The sequence below is a fragment of the Lagenorhynchus albirostris genome, chromosome 2, assembly GCF_949774975.1.
Source record: "Lagenorhynchus albirostris chromosome 2, mLagAlb1.1, whole genome shotgun sequence".
NCBI lineage: Eukaryota > Metazoa > Chordata > Mammalia > Artiodactyla > Delphinidae > Lagenorhynchus > Lagenorhynchus albirostris.
This window is the reverse complement of record NC_083096.1, coordinates 103,339,791-103,361,991: the sequence shown is the minus strand read 5'-3', so window position 1 is coordinate 103,361,991 and position 22,201 is coordinate 103,339,791. Positions and strand designations below refer to the sequence as shown.

At 37.2% G+C, this 22,201-nt stretch overlaps 1 protein-coding gene across 7 annotated transcripts in view; it reads left to right on the top strand.

Moving 5' to 3' along the window:
- The first annotated feature begins 838 nt into the window (after positions 1-838).
- Positions 839-22,201, top strand: part of ABCD3 (ATP binding cassette subfamily D member 3) — an 81,901-nt gene continuing 60,538 nt past the window's right edge. For all 7 annotated transcript variants that reach the window (XR_009539245.1, XR_009539246.1, XR_009539247.1 and 4 more), the window contains exon 1: positions 839-1,004. Coding sequence is in view for 4 of the 7 variants with exons in the window: in XM_060142465.1 (XP_059998448.1) it covers positions 895-1,004 (110 nt within the window). In the remaining 3 variants the exon portion in view is untranslated. The remainder of the gene's footprint in view (positions 1,005-22,201) is intronic.

Here is a 22,201-nt window from a genome sequence, read left to right as displayed (position 1 = left end):
GGACTCTCAACCACTGCGCCACCAGGGAAGCCCAAGAAATACATTTTGTATCACTCCTCAGGACACATAGATATAAAAGACTGGTATAAAAATTTCTCAAAACAACTCCTTTACATGTAATGCACTCTCAGATTGTTCTATTGTGTTCTATTCTTCTAGATTTCATTAAAAAAAAAGAAGTGGTGGTCTCCATCTATCAAACCGATATCACAATCCCCTAGAGACTATAATCTATGGTTTAGAAAACACCGGCTTGGCAAAAGGTTTTTGATTTGTAGTCATTCTTTCCACATTTCCGTACACCTCGGAGAGTTCCCGACGGCTGTTTTCATCTAAAGGATTACTGTGCCCTCAGTTTTGTGTAAATGCTCTGTGACGGGGCCGTTTCCCTTCTTCCTGGCTCCTTTAAGAGGGTGGTAACGGCCCATCCTGGAGGTGGAGTGGCATGTCCCACGAAGCCCCCGGCGCAGGCCAGGCCCGCTTTTCCCGTTCGTGTGAAAGCCTGCGCGTGTGTGCGCGCGGAGGTGGGGGGTAGGGGTGAGCTAGGGACGACACACTGACCCAGCAGCAGCCAGGAGCAGCAGAGGCAGGCCCAGGGCCGTCTCCGAGCCCTCTTTCCCAGAGACCCTGCGAGGGTCCACGCGTGCGCAGAGCGCGTCCCGGGACCTTTCCGGCCTCCGTGGCGCCCGCGCGCGCTCCCCACGAGCCAAAGTCCGAGGTGGGCTCCGGCGCGCGGCCGGTGCGGCGGCGCGCGCCAGGGGGCGGTCCTGCGCGGCCGGCACTGCCCGCCCCCAGCGCGCTCCTCTCCTCCCAGTCTCCCCCGCGCTTCCTGCACTACGGTAGTCGCCGCCGTGTCCCCGTTCCTGTCCCCGTCTCGCTAGCAAAGGCTGTGCCATGGCGGCCTTCAGCAAGTACCTGACCGTGCGAAACTCCTCGCTGGCGGGGGCCGCGTTCCTGCTGCTTTGCCTGCTCCACAAGCGGCGCCGCGCCCTCGGCCTGCACGGGTAAGAAGGCCCGTGGCCGCGCCGCCTTCCCGGGCCCGAACGTGAGCTCCCCGCGCTCTCTTCTTCGCCCGGCGGACGAGTGCCTTTGCCCCGCGAGGTCAAGCGGAGAGGGGGCCGGCTGCGGCCGCTGCCAGGCTCCAATGTCAGGATGTCCGGTGTCCCCGCGGCGCGGGCGTCCCCTGTGCTCCCTGCGCTCCGCCGGCCTGTCCGGCTGCTCACTCTGCCCCCGGGTGTGCGAGTCTTTTTCCTGCGCTCGCTAGCAAACCCGTGCCTCTGCCCCGAGGCCGTCGCCCCTGATGTCCTCCCCTTTCTTGCATCAGCACCACCACCTCCTTTTTGCATCAACTTTATGGGTGTATTCTTGTTTTGCCATCTCATCTCCTGACAGACCGTGGATTTGCTTTGTGGACGTGTATATGTGATTTGAGGAAGGGGATTGGACTCACCAGGCTGGAGGCTGTTGTCTAAGTCATTGGATGAGTGAGGTTTGGCACGATTCCTTAGTAGTTGCTGTTGAAAGTCGCGAGGATGGTTTGTGTGAACTATCCTGGGTCCATTTGGCAAAGTTGCTTTCTAAAGTGGTGTCCCCTTCGAGTTGGCCAGTGAACGCCCGAGCATTTCATCGGAAAAGCTGAATCGGTTCCGAGGTATTTGGAGGGCAAGGTTCGTTTCCCTGACTCGCAGGTGGAACGTGAAAGTGTGTTCTAGATAAGGATCCAGATCCCTTTTGATAATATTCCGCTGCTTCTCCCTCGAGAATTTTAATGTTTAAATTTAACTTTGGGAGATTGTAAGATTAGAGAAGGAAGAGAGAGAATTGAGTTACTGTTGTGGCGTTACAAGACATAATTTTTTATTTGCTGGGAGTCACTTTCCTTCAGCAAATGAATGAGAAAAGGCTACTTCCAACGCATTCTTGCTACTATTGGATATTTCATATTAAATCTTAGCATAGTGCTTTCATCCATTTTACTTCATTTCTTTGGGCAGGTACTGTTGCCTTCGGTTTTGACTTGCCTAATATATCTTATTAGTAGTAGATTTTGGACTAAAACACTGACAAGTGGCCTTCCTTCCCATGAAGTTCTTACTAACCTTCCCCTGGCTTCTTTATCTTATTAGTCTGAAGCAGTGGTCTTTCTTTTCCTTCCTAAATCTGCTTAACAAAGTTGAAAATGATTTGCTTCTTTGTCAGGACAGTACAGTACCTATTCACTTTTCCTCTCTTCAGTTTGCTTTTAAAATGATTTATTCTGGAAAATATAAACAAAATTTTCTGTTAGATTGTGTGCTTTCTGATCTCCCAGTTGCAAATGGAAGTTATTTATTATCTGGGAATATGCCAATAGAAATTGCTGAATGCTATAAAATAACTTTGAATTACATTTTTACAGAGAAGTGTTTTAGTGCATAGAACAGGTGTTTTAGTATGGGAGAGGGGGATTTGAGGACAGCCCTAACAGCTCTGGCTTGCTTTTATGATTTTTTTAATTAAAAACTTTGTTTTATTGGAGTATTACATAGTTGTAGAAAAATACATATAAGTGTAGAGCTTGAAGGGTTTTCATAAATAGAACTCACTCATGTAATCATCACCGTCATCTGCACCCAGATAAAAATATTATCAGCAACCCAGAAGCTCTTTTCAAGTCCCTTCCAGTCACAGCTAAAGTAGTTACTGATTAATAAGGCCATAGATTATTGAGCGAGGGAAATTTTAAATATAATCTAATGGGAAATAGCAATAATAGCAAGATGGTATAATGCAATCAGTTTTATTAAATAATTTAAGTGTTTATTCATTATTATATAAAATGCTTTACAAACCTCTTTTTGAGAAACTTTGTAAACTTTTTGGGGGATTAAATTATGCAACAGTTAATTTACTGAACAAAAGATTGTTGTTAATCTTTTGCACTGGCAGTAGTGAGGAAAATCTTTATTTTACACATTAGTTTGTGGGAGGAGAGTGCAAATTATGAGCAGATAAGCATGATGTTTAAATTACTGAGGTAAAATGGTTGAATTACTATAAAACCATTAAGAATGGTGTCAAATCTATCTTTGTAGATAATATACTTCCATAATCATTTGGATATCTTTCAGTTGCTATCTTTGGCATCATAGTTTGAAGATGAGAAAATTCTAACTTTATATTTTACTGGCTTGTCGGGTGACTGTGGTAACAGGGCGAATTAATTTTACTATCTGTTGCCTAATGAAGGAACCTGTGAGTGCTTGACCTTTATTTGTCTATGCTATTGACAGTAGATTTGTCTTAGAAGATATTCCTTAGAACCAGATAGTTAATAAAGATAATAAAATCACTTTAAAAGTTACAGTGTCATTTTATTCCAGACATTGGGAGAATGAGTAATTTAATGTTCTGAATAATTTTTTAGTTACATATGATTTGACTGGGTGAAATTTACTTTTTATTATGGGAAATTGCACACACATTCAAAGTAAGCAGAATAATATAATGGACCTCCTATACACTTCACACAAGAAGTGCCGTTAACATCTTACCATTCTTGTTTCTTATAGCTCCTTGCTCCCCGCCCCTGATTTTTACAGATGTTTAGGTAAAATTTATATATATTGAGCTGTACACATCTTGTACTTTTTTAAAATAAATGGGTACGATAGTATAACACATCCCTTTCATAAATTAGAACATTTTCATCTCCCCAGAAAGTTCTCTTGTATTCATTCTACATGACCACCGTACTAACCTTTTTCACCCTAGTTTTGCTTAATCGTACATCTTATTTTGTTTATTATTTATATGGGGAACAGTGGAATCTTTTTACTCATGGATAAAGGAGACCATGTATTTCAGTGCAAAGGAAGTATTGAATGTTGTATTACTAGGTGCTATGGGATGGAGAGGTGTGTGTATGTGTGCGTGTGTGTTACACATACATTAAAAAAATATATGACATCTTTAAGTGTGAATTAGTTAAAAATGTAAGATGATGACAATGCAGTGTACAGACAGTCATATATTAAAAATTCTGAGAAAGAAGAGATTAATGTGTTTGGGAAGAGTTAGGGAAGGTTTTATGAAGAATGTGAGCTAAGCCTAGAAAGAGGGTAGGAATGAATAACTGGAGATAAATTGAATGCCAGTAGCAGCCCTTATTAGATTTTTGTTGCATTTTATGGGAGGAAGAAGCTTGGTGGTACTCTTTCAGTTTAAACACAAATATAATCATGTTATTTCTTCATTAAAATCTTTCAGCTATTCTAAAATACAAAATTCTTAGCATGAGTGAATGATGTTCATGATCTGGTCCTTTGCTACTTCGACTCAGCCAGCCATATGGAATTAACACACTCTGAGCAGGACAGGCTCTGCCCAGCCGTTGCAGTCTTATTGTAATCACAGTCATCCCCACCACTTCTTCCCACCCTCTGATGTTTATTTTCCTTCAAGACTCAGTTCAGTTAGCACTTTCCTGTCTTTTCCTGATCTCCAAACTGATGTTGTTGTCCTCTGCTCTCAGGCTGCTCTAAGCATTCCCCTACTCTAGTTACCACTCTGTATGGTAGTTTATTTTCTTGGCTTCTACCTGCATCAGACTGTGAGTTTCTGGAGGACATGGACTGAGTCATCTTTAAATTCCTAGTTTGCACATGTCATAGGATAGACATTCAGTAAGTATTTATAGGGTGGACAAATGATGTAGGATAGTTGAAGAATTTTGTTTTGTTTTGTTTTTGCGGTACGCGGGCCTCTCACTGTTGTGGCCCCCGACGTGCAGGCTCAGCGGCCATGGCTCACGGGCCTAGCCGCTCCGCGGCATGTGGGATCTTCCCGGACCGGGGCATGAACCCGTGTCCCCTGCATCGGCAGGCAGGCGCTCAACCACTGTGCCACCAGGGAAGCCCATTTGAAGAATTTTTAAGGGTAATTGTCTGACAGGCAGTTGGAGATGGGGTACTAGTTCAAACATGAGTAAAGGCATTATCTTCAGAGAAGTGATAGTTGTGTACCTGAGATTATATAACAGGAACGGGGGGGGGGTAGGGAGGGGTAGGAAATCAGTGGGCCAGTATTATAAGGCAGGGAAGAGACCAGTCTACATTGCCAAACTATTTTATAATCTTAATAAAACCAAACAAAGAACAAAAACAGAACAAAGCAGTTTTCTTTCTCTTCCCATGAATGCTTGTCAAAGTTCAGATTTCTCTTCCTGGATTTCAGAACCTTCCTTTATCTGGTCTCACCTTACCTGGCTAATCTTTTATTCCATTGCCTGCCAGTGACTACTCTCTGTTCCAAATAGGCCAGTTTCTGCACTGTTTTCTGAACAGGCCACACTCATTCCTGGCTTTGGAGCCTTATTCATGATATTAGCCATGCCTGGAATATCTCTTCCTGTATCCTCTGTTCTTCAACTCTTATCCTTTAAGGGTTACATCAGGGTCACCTTTTCCATGAAGTAATTTTAAACAACCCCTTTTTAATCTTATGAACCATGTATTTAGGTGCTTTTCTTTTTTCATCTATTAATTGTTTGACTGGGTATGATCTAGTTGTTAGCCATCGGAGTGTAGCCATGTCCACCAGCTTATGGGGTCCTCCTTCGTCCTTTTTCAAATCCCCAATCTATAGATGGTAGGAATAACCAAATATTTTTGGAGAGTTTCAGGGAGCTTGTGTTTCTCTTAGTCATGCCTTACTTCTGTGCTTCTGCTCTATTTTAGAACCCACTTGTATGTTGTCTCTTGAGCCTGTCATTTTGGTATCTGCCTTGATTCCTCCAAAGCATCAGTCACAAAGCAGTATTTGTAGTAGAGCTTTACTGAAAATTTGGGAGTAGTGGCAGGGATTATATTGCAACATAGGGAACAGCTTAAAATGGAGAAGTTCTTTTATTTACAAGTTTCTTGTACATTCCCACTGTTGGAAATTTGTTGTCTGTTTTCCCCTGAGCCTCAGCCCTGTGGCCTGTTGCTGGGTCTTTTCTGTACCCCTTGGATGTTTCCATATCTCTAGCTTCTACTCCCTGTACTCTGTCCCCACTAACCTCCCTACAGCTTTCCTGCATACTGAATTCAGCTTTCCTTCTTGAGATCTGCCCCTTTCATATCAAGCTTTAGAAGGGGCTGGCTTCACTTTTCTCAGTTTCACAGGCCCACTGAATGTTCTGCAAAGTACAGGCGTGTGTCAGGTGAGGGGCTGGAGTTGCATGAGACCCTTAGGATGAACCATGAGTGGATGTTGTAGGGTTCATCGCCATATGGATCCTCAGAATAAAAAGGAGATGCTTAAGCAGCTATAGGTAAAGAAGGCCTTAAAGGATTTGCCAGGAAAAGCAGCTCTATACAGAAACCAACTGATGCAGGTCATGTTCTCAGAACTGTGCAGCTGTCTGTGGTATGCTGGGGGTAACTGGGTACTGACTTTTTAATTATTATAATTAAACTTCTCAGCTTTGGGCACATTAGCATCATTGGCCAGGCATTCCATTTTAGGGCTTTTGCAGTTGCTTTTCCCCTGCCTGGAATTCTCTTTCCCCATACATCCTCATTGTTTTCCCTCCCATTTTTCTTAGAGCTGTGGTTACTGTTTGTTTTAAATAACAATTTTTTTCTTGCTACACATGTAAATGTGTCCTGAAGTATATTATGAGCTCTTTAGGAGCCGGGCCCCTTCTATATGCATGGGTAAAGCAAGTCTTAGAAATTTATAAAAATAGTATCATTATTTTATAACCTGCTTTTGACAGTTAACAATAGAGTAGAAACATTAAAGACAATTTTAAGAAATTAAAAATCATGTACTTTGGTGTACAACAGACACTAACACAGTATTGTGAAGCAGTTATACGCCAATAAAGATCTATTAAAAATCATGCATAATGTCATCACCATAACACACATATTGTTTTATTTTTATTACCTTTTATTATTTATATGCATATATTTTTACACAGTTATATACATGGTTTGCTATTTTCGTTTAAAGCATAGACATCATTCCTGTGTTTCTACATGAACCTCATTACTATATTTTAAAAGAAATACATAAATACTCCTTTGTGTGACTATATCATAATTTATTTTACCCTTAAATATTTGGTATCTAGATTGCTTCTGTAATTTTTACAGATAATACTGTGTGTGTTTGTGAGTGAACATTTCTGTCTCTGCTGAATTATTTCCTTGGAATAAATTGCCAGAATTAGGATTTATGAATGAAGGTTATAAGCTTTCTTTAGTTTTTGTGGAAAAGGAAAGCATAAACATTCTGGAGCTACACAAATTCCACATATTACTTTTTAAGAATCGTGCCATAGAGTACTATGAATGAGTGCTAATTTAATTCTCTAATCATCATTAAGGGATGTTTGAATTTTTTTGGAGGGGGAACTACTTTAGAGATGTAAAATAATGTTTCAGGATTATTTTAATTTCCAAGAATGCATATTTTTATATGCAGAAACCTGTCTTTATTATGGAGGCACTCAGCATAGTATAAAACATGGTCTTTGGTGTTAGATATGGGTTCAGGTTTTTATTCAGCCATCTGCTAGACCTGTGATCTTGGTCAATTTACTCAGCCTCTTTCAGCCTCAGTTTTCTCATCTGTAGAACAGGGATAATAGTATTTACTTAATCAGTAGTTGTGAGGATCAAATGAGAAAATGTCCTAACTCAATAGCTGGAACAATGCTCAGTAAATAGAAGATAGCTTTAGCTTTCCCTGTGCTTGCCAAAGGACAGCAAAACATCCCATTGTTATGTACTCAGTAACTATTGAGCCTTCATAAAAATTTCCTCAAATATGCCCACCAAAATCTCCCTAAAGAAACCTTTCAAATTGATAGACTCATTCAGAGTTGGAAAGTATTTAAGTTACTTTTATGTGACATGGTTTCAGTCCTCTGTTTTTTCAGTTGTTGCTTCCTGAATATGATACTCTATTTCTCTACCCCTTAAAGGGAGGTCTGAAACTGAATTCATTATTCTAAGTGTGGTCTGACTGACAGAGTGGAGTGGGCTGTTACCTGCTTTGTAAATCCAAAACTTTTGTTAAAATAGGTGAGGTTACGTTCATTTTTGTGACAGTCAGTATTCTTCACTCATATTTTAGCTTGCACAATTGTTTTCCCTTCCTTTCCCCTTCTTAGCTTGCTGTGTTTGATTTTTTTTTTTTTAAACCTGGGTGTGAGTATTTACAACTTATCTTTGTTTGGGCACATCACTTTCTCCTAAATTTTTTTTCATCATGCACATTAAAAAAAAAATTAATGGAGTATAGTTGCTTTACAATGTTGTGTTAGTTTCTACTGTATAGCAAAGCGAATCAGCTATACATATACATATATCCCCTCTTTTTTGGGTTTCCTTCCCATTTAGGTCACCTCAGACGTTGAGTAGAGTTCCCTGTGCTATACAGTAGATCCTGCACATTTAATTAGTATTCTTTCTGTATATTTTGTCAATAAGTTATCGGACAGGACTAAGTATAGAACAATGTATTTATGTCACTATAACCTTTCTTTTAAATGATACCTTTTGGGAGTTGTATTGGTTCTCATCTTTAACTTACCTGGTACCTTTTCACACCTTTCCTTCTGGTGATATTTGGCACTCTGACGGTCGGGCTAGGCATTTGATCCATACTGGGCCAGTCAGAATCCTTCCTCCTCTGTGATGTTTCTGCTATGGAGTCAGTGGGAAATGGTCTTCCTTTTTCGGTCATGGATGATGAATATCACCACCTTCTAATCTGTTGCAATAAAATATAAACTGGAATTATTATTATTATTATTTTATTGGCCTCACCACGCAGCTTGCAGGATCTTAGTTCCCTGACCAGGGATTGAGCCCATGCCCACTGCAGTGGAAGCATGGAGTCAGTCCTAACCATTGGACTCCCAGGGAATTCCCTAAACTGGAGTTATGAAGAAGAGAGATAGGCGCTCTTTATAATTTTCTTTAGAGTTATATGTGGCAAATTAAATTTTATGCAAAATGGGTACTGTATTTCCCTATTGTTATTTTTTTTGGAGTGTTTTTTTTACAGAATGTTAGAGTTTTTATAAATGACATTTGTAGTCATTTCTACAAAAAATTAGACATAAGGCCCTTGCTTAAGAATATGGCTTTTATCATAACATTCTTTTTATGAGGAAATAACTTTTGTTTTAGGCATCTCTTTTAAGAATATAACCTTCCATAAGCATTAGGATAAAATGGTCTGGATAACTGATGGTTGCACTCTTCATTGGGAACTATTATGCATATTAAGATAGTTTGAAGCCTTGCTAGATAAAACTAGTGAGTGTGGTAAAGGTGTTTTTTTAAAAAAAACATGCATTTGTTGTTTGGCTAATTAGCAGTCCTGAATGATTGCAATTAAATTAATAAAGTATAAAATTGAAAATAAAGCTCATCAAAGCATTCAGCTAATTTGGTATCTGTGAATAGACGTAACAATCTCACATACCACTGTAATGGCACCATAATAATAGACATAAACATGGGTTGTATGATTTACTCTCTGCTTAAGAAGTTATTGGCATTAATTTAGTGCCAATAGTTATCTGTTGGCATTAAGAATAAATGTACTATGTGGAATGAGGCAGCTTCTCTAGGTAAATCATAATTTGGTTATTTAATCAGCATACTGTGTCTGTAGGTCACTGCATGTCGCTATTTAAAACATTTACACTTTCATAAACCTATGAAGTAAGCAACGAGACACATAGTGTCTCCTCAGAAGGAAAAAGTATGGTCCTATAAATTTATCATACTGTAGTGAGTAGGACGTTCTTACATTTCAGCTTCTCTGAAATTAGGATGCAATTTACAGCCGACGCATCTTAGCTTTGATTAATATGGTATTGGCATATTGTTACATTTCCGTTTTACTGTGCATGTTTTTAATTTGCTTATAAAAATGCTTCTTGGTAATTTACATCAAACTCAATCTTCTGACTCCATATTCAGTGTTACTGTCATTCTTTCTTCATTATATCTTAGAGGTTAACTGAAGTTAACTTAAGTTGAGGTAGAATCAGATCTTTTCCTCATTCCAGAGCAAGGACTGGAGGAAGTAGGGTGGCATGGGAATCAATGAACCACTCAAAGAAAGGGACCCAAAGATCATGCACTAACTCACAAAACATCTCGTGCTTGCTACATGTCAGATGCTGGGTTTATAGAGATGAAAAAAAGGTCCTATTCTCGAGCGTTGGGGGATATGATACAAGTCTGTACCTTCATTCAACATTTAGTGCTAGGTGCTGAGAACACACAGTAGTGAATAAGAGTAGGTCTGTTTCCTAGATGGATCCCGTAGTGAGAGAAGACAGAACCCATTTCATTTTAGTTTTGTATTGGGCACTTGGGAAGATTAAAAATTAAATTAGGCAAGATTTTTGCTGTTAAGAAACCCACAGACTATTAAAAGAGGGAATCCTGTGTCTGGACATTTCACACCAAATTTCTAGTTAAAAAAAGAAACTCCTGGTATATTTTATTTCAAATATTATTCTCCATTTACCTGTGATACAATTTTGTTGCATCAGGAAATTAGATTTAAGGTGTTTTCAACTATGGTATTCATTTTCTTTCCCCTGCAGTAATGCCCAAGATGTGTTTAGTAAAACAGTGGAGGCACTGTGGGAGGCAAGTGTAGGACAGAATCAATGAAATGATCCCATTTTTAACGTATCAGATAATTTCCAATTTAACTATTGATGAGTGAATACGTTTCTCTCTGTATTTTATCACCGGCTCAACAAAATAGCTACTTCCCCTTACTTCAGTGAAGAAACTTTCAATGTGGAAGGAAATACAATGTTTATCCAATACATTCTATTGAATGCTTCTTGTATTTCTCTAAGCTAGGCATTGAGATACCAAATTGATGAACATTATTTCTAGAACATTATTTCTAACCCCTGGAAATACAAATATATAGAAAAGTCGTACAAGTCAGTGTGACTAGACCTGTGGTCTAATAATAATTCTATGGGAGGGAGCACTGAATTGGGAATGTTTGATTGTTTTGGTTGTTACCTGGGGAGGTTTCACTTTTGTGCCTGATCTTAAGAGATAAGGCGTAAAAGGCATTCTAGGTAGAGAAAGTAGCATGAGCAAAGGATGGCGTTAGTGGAGTTATGATTTGAGAAGAAGGGACTGCAAAGACATGAAGCTGGTAACCTTACTATTAACTATTTATTGAGCACTTGCCATATTATAGGTTCTAAATACTTTGCATTTATTCCTGACAACAGTCATTTGAGATAGTTGTTTTATTATCTTTATTTTATCGGTGAGTAATCAGAAAGGTAAAAATGGTACCTGATTATAAGAGTTCTTACGTTTGAATTAGCCATGTGGAGGGTAAAAGACAGAATAAAACATTTTTATCAGATCCTTCAGATATACTTAGGTTTGTAACCAAGCAAGGCCTCATGCGCCCCTGGACAGAAAGCCAAACTCTTGACAGCAGGTGTTTTCAGCAAAGTAAGGGTTTATTACACGGCGCCAAGCAAGAGAGAGAGACAAGCTTCAGATCCACTCCATCTTGGTCTTTGAGTTAGGGATTTTTTTTTTTAAGGGGAAGAACGAAAGCTGGGACTAATCATCATCTTGTGACATTTCTTCATCATAGTTTCGGGAGTCGGGATGTTCTGGTTTATGAGGCTCAGACCAGGTGGTCCGTGGCTTGGGGGTCCATCAGCTCATCTTGCCCTGGAGAAACAACCTGGGTTTGTATGTTAATGATGATATACATAATAGGAATTTTAGTACATTAACGATGTTATCGACAGTAGCAGTCTTCGTCCTCTGACTCTGGTTGATTAGTGTTCAGTTAGCACAGGATTGAGGTCAGAGGGGACAAAAAAGGGAATAAAGAATTGGATAGAGAGAGTAATCATAGACTCAGTAAGGGAACTCGGTTTCAGATTCAGAAGAACAGTCAAGAATCATTCAGGGGCTAAGAAAAAATGTTAAATTCAAAGTTATGTTAATTGTTAGATTAACAATTTTATTGTGGTATATTAATTTTAAAATATAGTCATGGTGAAATACTCTTAAGATTTTTAAAACATTTTTATTGTATATTATACAGCAAATATAGAAAAGTGCATAAAACATGTATATAAATTAATGACTTTTTTTGTAACTGCCACCCAGGTCAAGAAATATCTTTGCCATCTACCCAGAAGCCACATGCCCCTTCCCAGTCACAGCCCCTTCCCTGTACTATCCTGACTTCTATAGTAATTACATTTTTGCATTTCTTTATAATTTTATCACCCAAAGGTGCGCTCCTAAGCAGTATAATTCAGATGTGTTTGTGGGATTTTTTGTTCAGGTCTCTCTTAATCTATGAGTCTGCATGCCATTTCTCTTTCCCCTTTGTTATAGTTTATTTGTTGAAGCAACCAGGTGTTTTCACCTATACATATTCTGTAATTTGGATTATGCCAGTTGTATAATTTTTCTTCATTCTCTATTTCCTGTAAATTGCTAGTTGGATCTAAAGTTTAGATTTTGTTTTTATTTTTTGGACAAGAATGCTTCCTAGGTGTTGATGTGGTATACTCTCTGTCACAAGGTATATAAGGTCTGGTAAGGTTTCTTTTTGTGATTTGAGCAGCCACTGATATTTGATACCTAGAACAATGAGTTTATTAGGTCTTACAAAATGATGATATTTGAATTCGGTTATTACTTCATTTATAAGGTGGAATGCTTCTGTAAAAAGGAAGTTTTCTTCATCTATTTGGTTCCCCAGTGGTACAGTTCAGTTAGGAAAGGCAGGATGGATGTTTGCTTCTTTATTATACATCAGTTTCTTGTTATTCTCTGGAGGTGACCAATGAATTCTTCTTAAGTGTCATTATGAACCTAATGATTCACTACTTGTAAATAAGTAGTTAATGCTCTCTTATAGATGCTTTGGAGGAACCTTTATGAATGCAGTGAATCTTATAAAAATATGAAATGTGCCTCAGGTATCAACTCTTGCATTGGTTTTATTTCTATTTAAATTTTAGAATGAGCATGTTGGGATTTTGATGAGGATTTCATCTAATTTATAGATTAATTTCTAAAATTGGTTATAGTGCCCTTTTTTTTTTGATCAATCTTGCCATGAGTTTGTAAGGTGTCAATTTTTTTAAAAATCTGACTTTCAGTTTTGCTTTACCTCTGTTGAGTGTCTTTTATTTCATTTTTATTTGCTTTTATCTGTATTCTTTTATTCTTTATACTTCAGTTAATTTTGTTCTTTTTCTAATGTTCGCATAGATGATGAATTTTCCGTCTTTTCTAATGTATTCGTTTAAGGTTATAAAGTTCTCTAAGCACTGTTTAGTTGCATCCCACAGTTTTTTTGATATGTAAACTCTTATGTTGTAAACATATCATTTGATATGTATATCATTCGTTTCAAATATTTTAAAAATTTCTTTGACCCATGACTTTTCACAAACCAAAGCGAATCTCTTTATTTATGTCAGTTACCTATTGTTGTATAACAAACCACCCCAACAGTTATTTTTCCCCCTTATTTCTATGGATGGCTGGGTAGTTCCTTTGCTTGTTTTGTTTGGGTTCCCTTATGAGGAACCAGTAGAGGATTGGCTGCACTGGAAGGTTCATATCTGGTAGTTGGTGCTGGCTGGTGTCTGGGATGCCTTGATTTTCATCTAAGTGACTATATCATTCAGTAGGCTATACCAGTTCCTTACATGGTGGTCTCAGGTCAGCATTCCAAGAAGCCAGGGTGAAAGCAGAAAGGCTTCCACCCATTCTGTTGGCTAGAGCAAGTCACAAGCCTGGCCCAGATTCAAGGGTGGGAAAAAAGATTCCTCCTTTTTAGGAATTTGTCTCAGTATTTAATATACCAGAAATTCAAAACATTTGGGAATTTTTCTTGTATTTTTCTTTTTGCTGTTAATTACCAGCATAATTGCTTTGTGGTTAGAGTATTGATTTTTTTCCTCATTTTATTTTTAGCTCTTTTAGTTGTTTGGAAGTTATTCTCTATATAAATTTTTTTTTTTAAATTTTACTGGTTACCCTAGAAATTTTGCCATCTGTTTACCTTTTCAAGTCTAAATATTAATCAATAAGAAATACTTCATAATTCTCCCAGGCAGTAAAAGAACTTCAGAGCAGTGACCCCATTAACTTTTCCTCCTTATTTAGATGCATTTGTTGTGGGTTTTTTTTTTTTAGTACTATAAGACATTATTATTATTGTTTTATATAATATTTACTTAGAGTTATATATTTACCACATTCTTTGCTTTCCATTCCTTCTTGCAATCTATACCTTTCAACTGAGATCAACCCTCCTCTCCCCCATAATATGTCCTTTATAAATTTCTTTAGTACAAGTCTGCTGATGATGAACCCTCTCCATATTGCCAGGGAATGTCTTTATTTGCCTTCTTTCATGTAAGTGTCTTTTTTCCTGAATGTTTAATTCTAGATTGGCAGTAATGGTTAGGTGTGGATTTATTTTTTATCTGTCTTGCTTAGAATTCACTGGGCCTTTTAATTTTTGTGGATTGGTGTCTTTCTTCGATTTTGGAATATTCTCGGCCATTAACTATGCCTCATTTTCTTTCTTTATTCTTCCTGGACACCAACTGAGATAGTCTTATTGTAACCACTGTCTCTTATTTCTCTGTTTGCTGTCTTTTTGTTTTCTCCTTGCTATACTCTGTATAGTCAATTCTGACTTAGCTGCTAGATTATTAATTTTCTCTTCAGCTGTGTGAAATCTGTTAAACCTATTGATTAAATATTTAATTTTAATTGTATTTTTATTTTTAAGAATTCCATTTGGTTTTCTTAAGTCTGTGTAGCTTTTTATTATTTTCTTATCTTGGTAGATACTTTGTTTTATTTTATCTGTTTATTTCTTTAAATATAGTCTGCATTGTTTTATAGGGTATGTTTGGAAATGCCAACATCTGAAATCTTTTTGGGTCTGCTCCTGTTTTCTGTCATTTCTACTGGTTCTTGGTTATGGAGTGTAGTTTCCTATGTGCTTGGTTATTTTTGATTATGGTCTAGACATTTTATTTAAAATTACTTGGAATAATTTTGAGGCTTATAGTAAACATACTTTCATTTTAAGAGGAAAGTTTACTTGTTAAAGTACCTGGGAGCAGTATCAGTCAGGGAAGAACTTAAACCAAGTTTCTTAAGAGCACATACTAAAATTTTTAGTACAGTAGCTTAATAAACAGGTGTAAGACTCACATTTCAGATTTCATATTTTTGTTTCCCAAAGGAGTTATATCATTGTATATTCGCAGTATTGTCATGTTAATTCCTTTCAAATCAACATCTCCACTCTTGAACTTCAAATCTAAGCTTAAAAAAAAAATCTTCTGGACAATTCCGTATCGTTATCTTATTGGAACCTGAAATTTAACACATTTATAATGAGTCCAATTATTATTTCCCTGCATGCTTCTACTGTTATTCTTTATTATGGTAAATGGAATGACTGTCCTCGGGTCGCTTAGGGTGCAAGCTGCGAGACCTGAGGAAAAATGATCTTTGCCTTTCAGGGCATAAGTTTGGAGCGGAAGGTTTCTAATACTTCCTGTATCTTTTTACATAGTTCTTTAAGTCTTTGCTCTTCTCCTCTCATTTCCATATTCAGTTAGGTCTTAGCTCTTATCTATTCTCTCACCCTGTTATTTCTAGCAATTTTGTTTCATCTTTCTATTTCCATAGCCACCACCTTTGTTCACATCTTCATCATTTCTGGGCCCTGATTGACCTTGGTTGTGTGCGTGCACATGTGTGCCCACACACACACACACACACACACACACACACACACACACACACAGAGCTATATTTGATATGGCTAAGGACTTGAACTGGGGGACAATAGAAATGATAAGGAACCTACTTAGAAAGCAGGTGAGAAAATTGTTAGTTTACATGAGAAATTTTGATAGCCTGAACTGAAGTCGTTGCAATAGAGGAAAAGGAGAGCATAGAGAGAGATTGGATAGGGAGAGTATGAGAAAGGGAGAATATCTAAGAATAATTCCCAAGTTTGTGGCTTAGGTGATTGGATAGAAGAAGGTATATTCACTGAGTTAGGGCCCAGCTCAGGATGAGAAGGTGGAAAGGTAGATTTGGGGTGGAAAGGTAAGTTCAGACATAGAATGCATGTTGAGTTTAAAATGATTTCAGTAGATCCAGGTACCGATACCTTATTTAAAAAAATAGATTATTCAAGTCAGGTGCTTAGGAAAGATGAGGGAGCTAGAGATTTGGGGAGTCATTAGAGAATGGGTGATAGCTGATATCATGGTTTTGACCGAGGTGTTCTAATGTAGTATCTCTAGGGCCTAGAGATAATGGATCTAATGATTCATTCTTCAGGGTCCTAAAGTTCTATGAGAATTTTCTAACTTTGTGTTTTCATCTTGGTGATAAATTATAAATAAATTAGTATAAGCACATTCTGGATCGTCTGAATGACTACCATAGTATTGCAGATTTTTGTACCCGTATTTGTGTTTGAATTGTTGCTTAAGTGACCATCAAAAGAGACATGTATGGTAGACAAATCTGCTGCATTAGAACTTACATCAGGCTGAAGTGTAGTAATGTAAAACTAAGAAAATCATCTTCAACCTTAGTATTCACACTGAATTATTTTGCTATTAAATTTTTCTTTTGTAGTGATAATTACGGGTGAAAGGTGTTTTCATAGAATTTCTAAGTAACTGAAATCTTATAATGAAGCTTTGGTTTGAAATCATGAAAAAGACGTAGAGCAATTGAGTAGTGTATTACTTTGTCACAAACTGATAAAAGAACATAGGGCTGACATGTAGATTATGTGTTTACACCAAGTGAAGGCCTCATAAGATGTCATGGTATACTCTGAATAAGGTATTTCATGGTAGCTTGAAGAGAGAAAAGTGATGGGAGAGCCGACTGATCATGTGGCCCATTGTGGGTGTGTGTATATATATGTATTGTGGGTGGATATGTGTGTATATATGTATGTATGTATATGTATGTTATATATATGCAAATTATATTTTTGTGAGCAGTTACATTGCATGGATCGCCATTTGTTTCTATAAATACCAATTTGTAACACTTATTATTAGTAGTATTATTAGCAGTAAGTTCTATGACATTTTCACTGAGTATTTTAATTTTTAGAATTTTGTTTTGGGGTGTACTAATAAATTGATTATCCCATCAACATTAATGAAGCAGTCATTTAAAGCCAGTTCATTGTTTACAGAAGAAAAATAATGAAGATTATTTAAAAATCTTGGCTATTAACTGGAACATATAACACATAAATAATTCCTTCTACTCTTTTACCCCAGCACTGGTGATTAGTTGTAGCAATGTTATCTCACCTATCACTTTAAATGAATGTTGATTCCATTTTTATTGGCTTTAAAATTTTTGTTAGTTTTTAAGTGATAAATTTTATTTTGTGGTTGTAGAAGAGCTGTAAACAAAAGGAATGTATACAGTTGACCCTTGAACAACATGTTTTTGAACTGCGAGGGTCCACTTATGTGTGGATTTTTTTCACTAAATACGTACTTCCATACTATATGATCCATGGTTGGTTGAATCCAAGGATCTGGAGTCTCGGATACGAGGACCTACTGTATAGTTACAGGTGAATTTTCAACAGCAGTGAGGGTCAGTGCTCCTAAGTCTTCATGTTTAAGGGTCAATTAACTTAATTTTATGCTTATACATTTTTTAAAAATTTATTTATTTATTTTTGGCTGTGTTGGGTCTTCGTCGCTGCACGCGGGCCCCCCTAGTTGAGGCAAGCGGGGGCTACTCTCCGTTGCGGTGTGTGGGCTTCCAATTGCGGTGACCTCTCCCGTTGTGGAGCACAGGCTCTAGGTGCATGGGCTTCAGTAGTTGTGGCGCCTGGGCTTCAGCAATTGTGTCTTGTGGTCTCTAGAGCGCAGGCTCAGTGGTGCATAGGCTTAGCTGCTCTGCGGCATGGGGGATCCTCCTGGACCAGGGCTTGAACCCGTGACTTCTGCATTGGCAGGCGGATTCCTAACCACTGCACCACCAAGGAAGCCCGCTTCTACATATTTAAGGAAGCACCAAATTAAGTCAACGCTGGGGTCTGTAAGAATTTTTTTTTCCTTCAGGAGAGGTTCATATATTATCTGAAGTCCAGGAAACACTGGCCTAGAAAAATGAACTAAGTGAGAAATTTTAGGGTCAGAATTATTGTTCTGGATAACAAAACTCTGATCAAAGTTTTCAGAATTGTTTTCTTTTTTTTTTTTTACTTAGTCTGAAAGTTATCTGAAAACTTCTCTTTTAATTTTTGTCAATTTCTTTTTCCTAGTCTCATAGTTTGTTGGGGGAAATTTCTGCTTATTAGTTTTACATATTTTGTTGGCATTATTAAGGAATAGTTAATTCCATCTCCTTCTCCCTCACCCCTCCAACAATAAAGAACAAAGAAAATGTACTTTTCTATTGTGTTCTTAAGAAAAAGTCTCCCCTAGGTTTTGGTCATCTTTTTCTTTTATAGTTTTATTGAAGCTTTACTGATGTACAATAAACTGCTTATGTTTAAAATACACAACTTAATGAGTTTTGACATGTAAGCACCTGTGAAACCATCACACCCATCAAGATAGCAAACATTTCCATCACTCCAGAGATCCCTCATGCCCCTTTGTAGTCAATAATCTCCCTTGCACCAGCCTGAAGCGACCACTGACCTGCTTTCTATAACTGTAGATTAGATATGACTGCTCTAGAATTTCATGTTAAGTGGGATCTATACTATGTACATTTTTGTCTAGCTACTTTTAGTCGGCATAATGATTTTGAGATTCATCCATGTTGCGTGCATCAATAGGTTTTTTTTTTAATTGTTGAGTACATTTTATGGAAATACCTACAATTTTTTAAATCCATTCACTTGTAGATGAACATTTGGATGTTTCCAGGTTTTGGCTATTAAAAATAAAGCAGCTATGAATATGTGTGTAAGTTTTATGGAAATATGCTTTTATTTTCCTTGAGTAAATACTTAGTAGTGGAATGGCTGGCTTGTATGGTAGGTGTATGTTTAACTTTTTAAGAAACTGTTTTCCAAAGTGATTGTACCATTTTATATTCCCATCAGCAGTATAAGAAAATTCCAGTTGCTCCACATCCTTGATAACACTTGCTGTGATCAGTCTTTGTAATCTTAGCCATTCTAGTGGATGTGTGTAGTGGTTTCTCATTGTGGTTTTAATTTGAGTTTCCCTAAGAACTAATGATTTGGAGCATGTTTCCTTGTGTTTATTTTCCATCCATACATTTTCTTTGGCAAAGTGTCTGTTTAAATCTTTAAATGAATTGCCACCTTATTTGATTATAAGAGTCTGTTATGTATTCTGAATACAAGTTTTTTCTTGGGTATGTATTTTGCATATATGTTCTCCCAGTTGGTGGCTTGTCTTAATTTTCTTAGTAGTATATTTTGAGAAACAAACATTTAGAATTTTGATAAATTCTAGTTTATTGATTTTTTTTTTCTGTGTGTAGTTTGTACTTTGTTCTATTTAACAAGTCTTTAACTCAAGATTACTGAGATCTTCTGTTTTCTTCTAGAAATTTTGTAGTTTTAGCTCTTACATTTAGGTCTCTGTTTCATTACAGGTTAATTTTTGTATATGGTGTGCAATAACATCTGAGGTTCCTTTTGATTTTTTTTGCATATGTCTGTCCAGTTGATCCAGTACCATTTGTTAAAAGATTATCCTTTCCTCATTGAGTTGCCATTGGCACTTTTGTCTTATATCAATGGACCTTATATGTGTAGGTCTACTTTGGACTTTTCTGTTTCTTTGATCTCTGTTTATACTCCAGTATCAAACTCTTGATTAGTAGAGCTTTATGATAAGCCTTGAAATTAGGTGCAATTTCTCCAACTTTGTTCTTCTTTGTAAAAATTTATTGATTGTTCTAGGTCCTTTGCATTTACATACGGATTTTAGATTCAACTTGTTACTCTCTATAGAAAAGTCTGGTACGATTTTGATTGGGATTTCATTGTATTTCTAAATCAATTTGGAAAGAATTGACACTTTAATAATATTGATTCTTCTGATCCATGACCATGATATATATCTATCTAGTCTTGTTTGAACATTTCTTTGCAATGTGTTGTAGTTTTCAGCATGCAAGTCTTGCACGTCTTTTTTTTCTTTTTAATTTTAGCCCTAAGTATTTAATATTTTTGATGCTTTTATAAATGGTATGTTTAAAATTTCAATTTCCAATTGTTCTTCACTCATATGTAGAAATACAATTGGTATTTATATATAGATTTTGTATCCTGGAAACCAGTTGAACTCACTTAGCTTTTTTGTAGATTCCTTAGGCTTTTCTATATAGTGTTTATAGAGTCTGCAATAAAGATAGTTTTACTTCTTCGTTTTCATTCTATGTGCCTTTTGTTTGTTCTGCTTACTTTATTGCACTGCGTCCTTCAATAACAATATTGAATAAAAGTGGTGAGTGTTGGCATCTTTGCAATGTCCCAGATCTTACAGAGATTCGGTCTTTTGTTAATTGGTATGATGATAATTGTAGGTGTTTGATGATGTCCTTTATCAGACTGAGGAAGTTCCTTTTATTTCTAGTTTGATGAGAGTTCTTAGGATGAGTAGGTGTCAGGTTTTATAGGCCTTTTCTGTATCTATTGATATGATCATATGTTTATTCTTCTTTAGACTGTTAATATGATGAATTACCTTGTTTTCTCAAATGTTAACCTGACTTTACATTTCTTGGATAAAACCTTCCTATACTTTTTATAGCTGGTTACTGCTCTTGTCTTTTCTTTTTTGTAATGTCTTTGCCAAAGAAAAATGAGAAATTTGCAAAAGCACTTCTTGTAGCATATCAAATACATAGGTTGTCTTGAGGGAAAGCACTGTGCAGTTGTTTGAGTTGTGAACTGAACTAGCCACTTTTTTTTTTTTGTTTTTTTGGTGGAACATCATTTTTACTTGAGAGAAAGACTGAATAACTCTGGTTATTCAGCCTTGAATGTTGCAGACATTTTCTTGTAATGCCTTCAAGGAAAAACAACTGGCAGTGTTTGTTGCTAATGTTACAGTTTAAGCTTTCAAGTGAAAATTAGAATTTGGAAATCTTGTCTGCTACCATGAGCTTGCTAGTTTCCCAGTGCTTAAGACCTTTCTGATGAGGTTGGTGGTAATATTAACAAATATAATTTTAAAAATATTGTATAATAAAATGTATTACATTTGCAAGGCCTACTGTATAACTCATTGAACCAGCATTTTCCAAATGACTAATGCATGATCTTAGAAAATTTCGAGTGGGTTAAAAGAGCCATTGAAAGTGTAATATAGGGGCTTCCCTGGTGGCACAGTGGTTGAGAATCCGCCTGCCAATTCAGGGGACACGGGTTCCGTCCCTGGTCTGGGAAGATCCCACATGCTGCAGAGCAACTAAGCCCGCGAGCCACAACTACTGAGCCCATAAGCTGCCACTACTGAAACCCATGTGCCTAGAGCCCATGCTCCGCAACCAGAGAAGCCACCACAATGAGAAGCCCGCACGCCGGAACGAAGAGTAGCCCCTGCTCACCGCAATTAGAGAAAGCTCGTGCACAGCAACGAAGACCCAACACAGCCAAAAATAAATAAATAAAATAAATTTATTTTTTTTAAAGTGTAATATAATATAGACCAGTGAATTTTATTGTATCAGAGTACAAGTTCATTGATATAATTATCAGACTGCATTGCAGCATTATAGTATCACAGAAGAATATCCACAGTTATCAGAATACTCCTGTTTTACAACTACCTATCTGAATTGCAGTAGATAGAACGAATACAGACTCAGATATGAGAATCCATTTGTCGTCTATTGAGCCAGACATAAAGGAGATTTGCCAAAATGTAAAAACAATGCCACTTTTCTTACTAAATTATTTTGTTTGAGAAAATATAGCTATTTTTATAAAAATTTTACTTAACATGTAATGTGTTTGTTGTCTTTAAATGAGTAAATAAGTATTTTTAAAATTTATGAGGTTGAAATTTCATATAAATATCCATGTAACACAAATATATAAAAGTTCTTGGGGATCCTGAGACCACGAGGTTTGAGAAGTGCTGATCTAGAATAGTGCC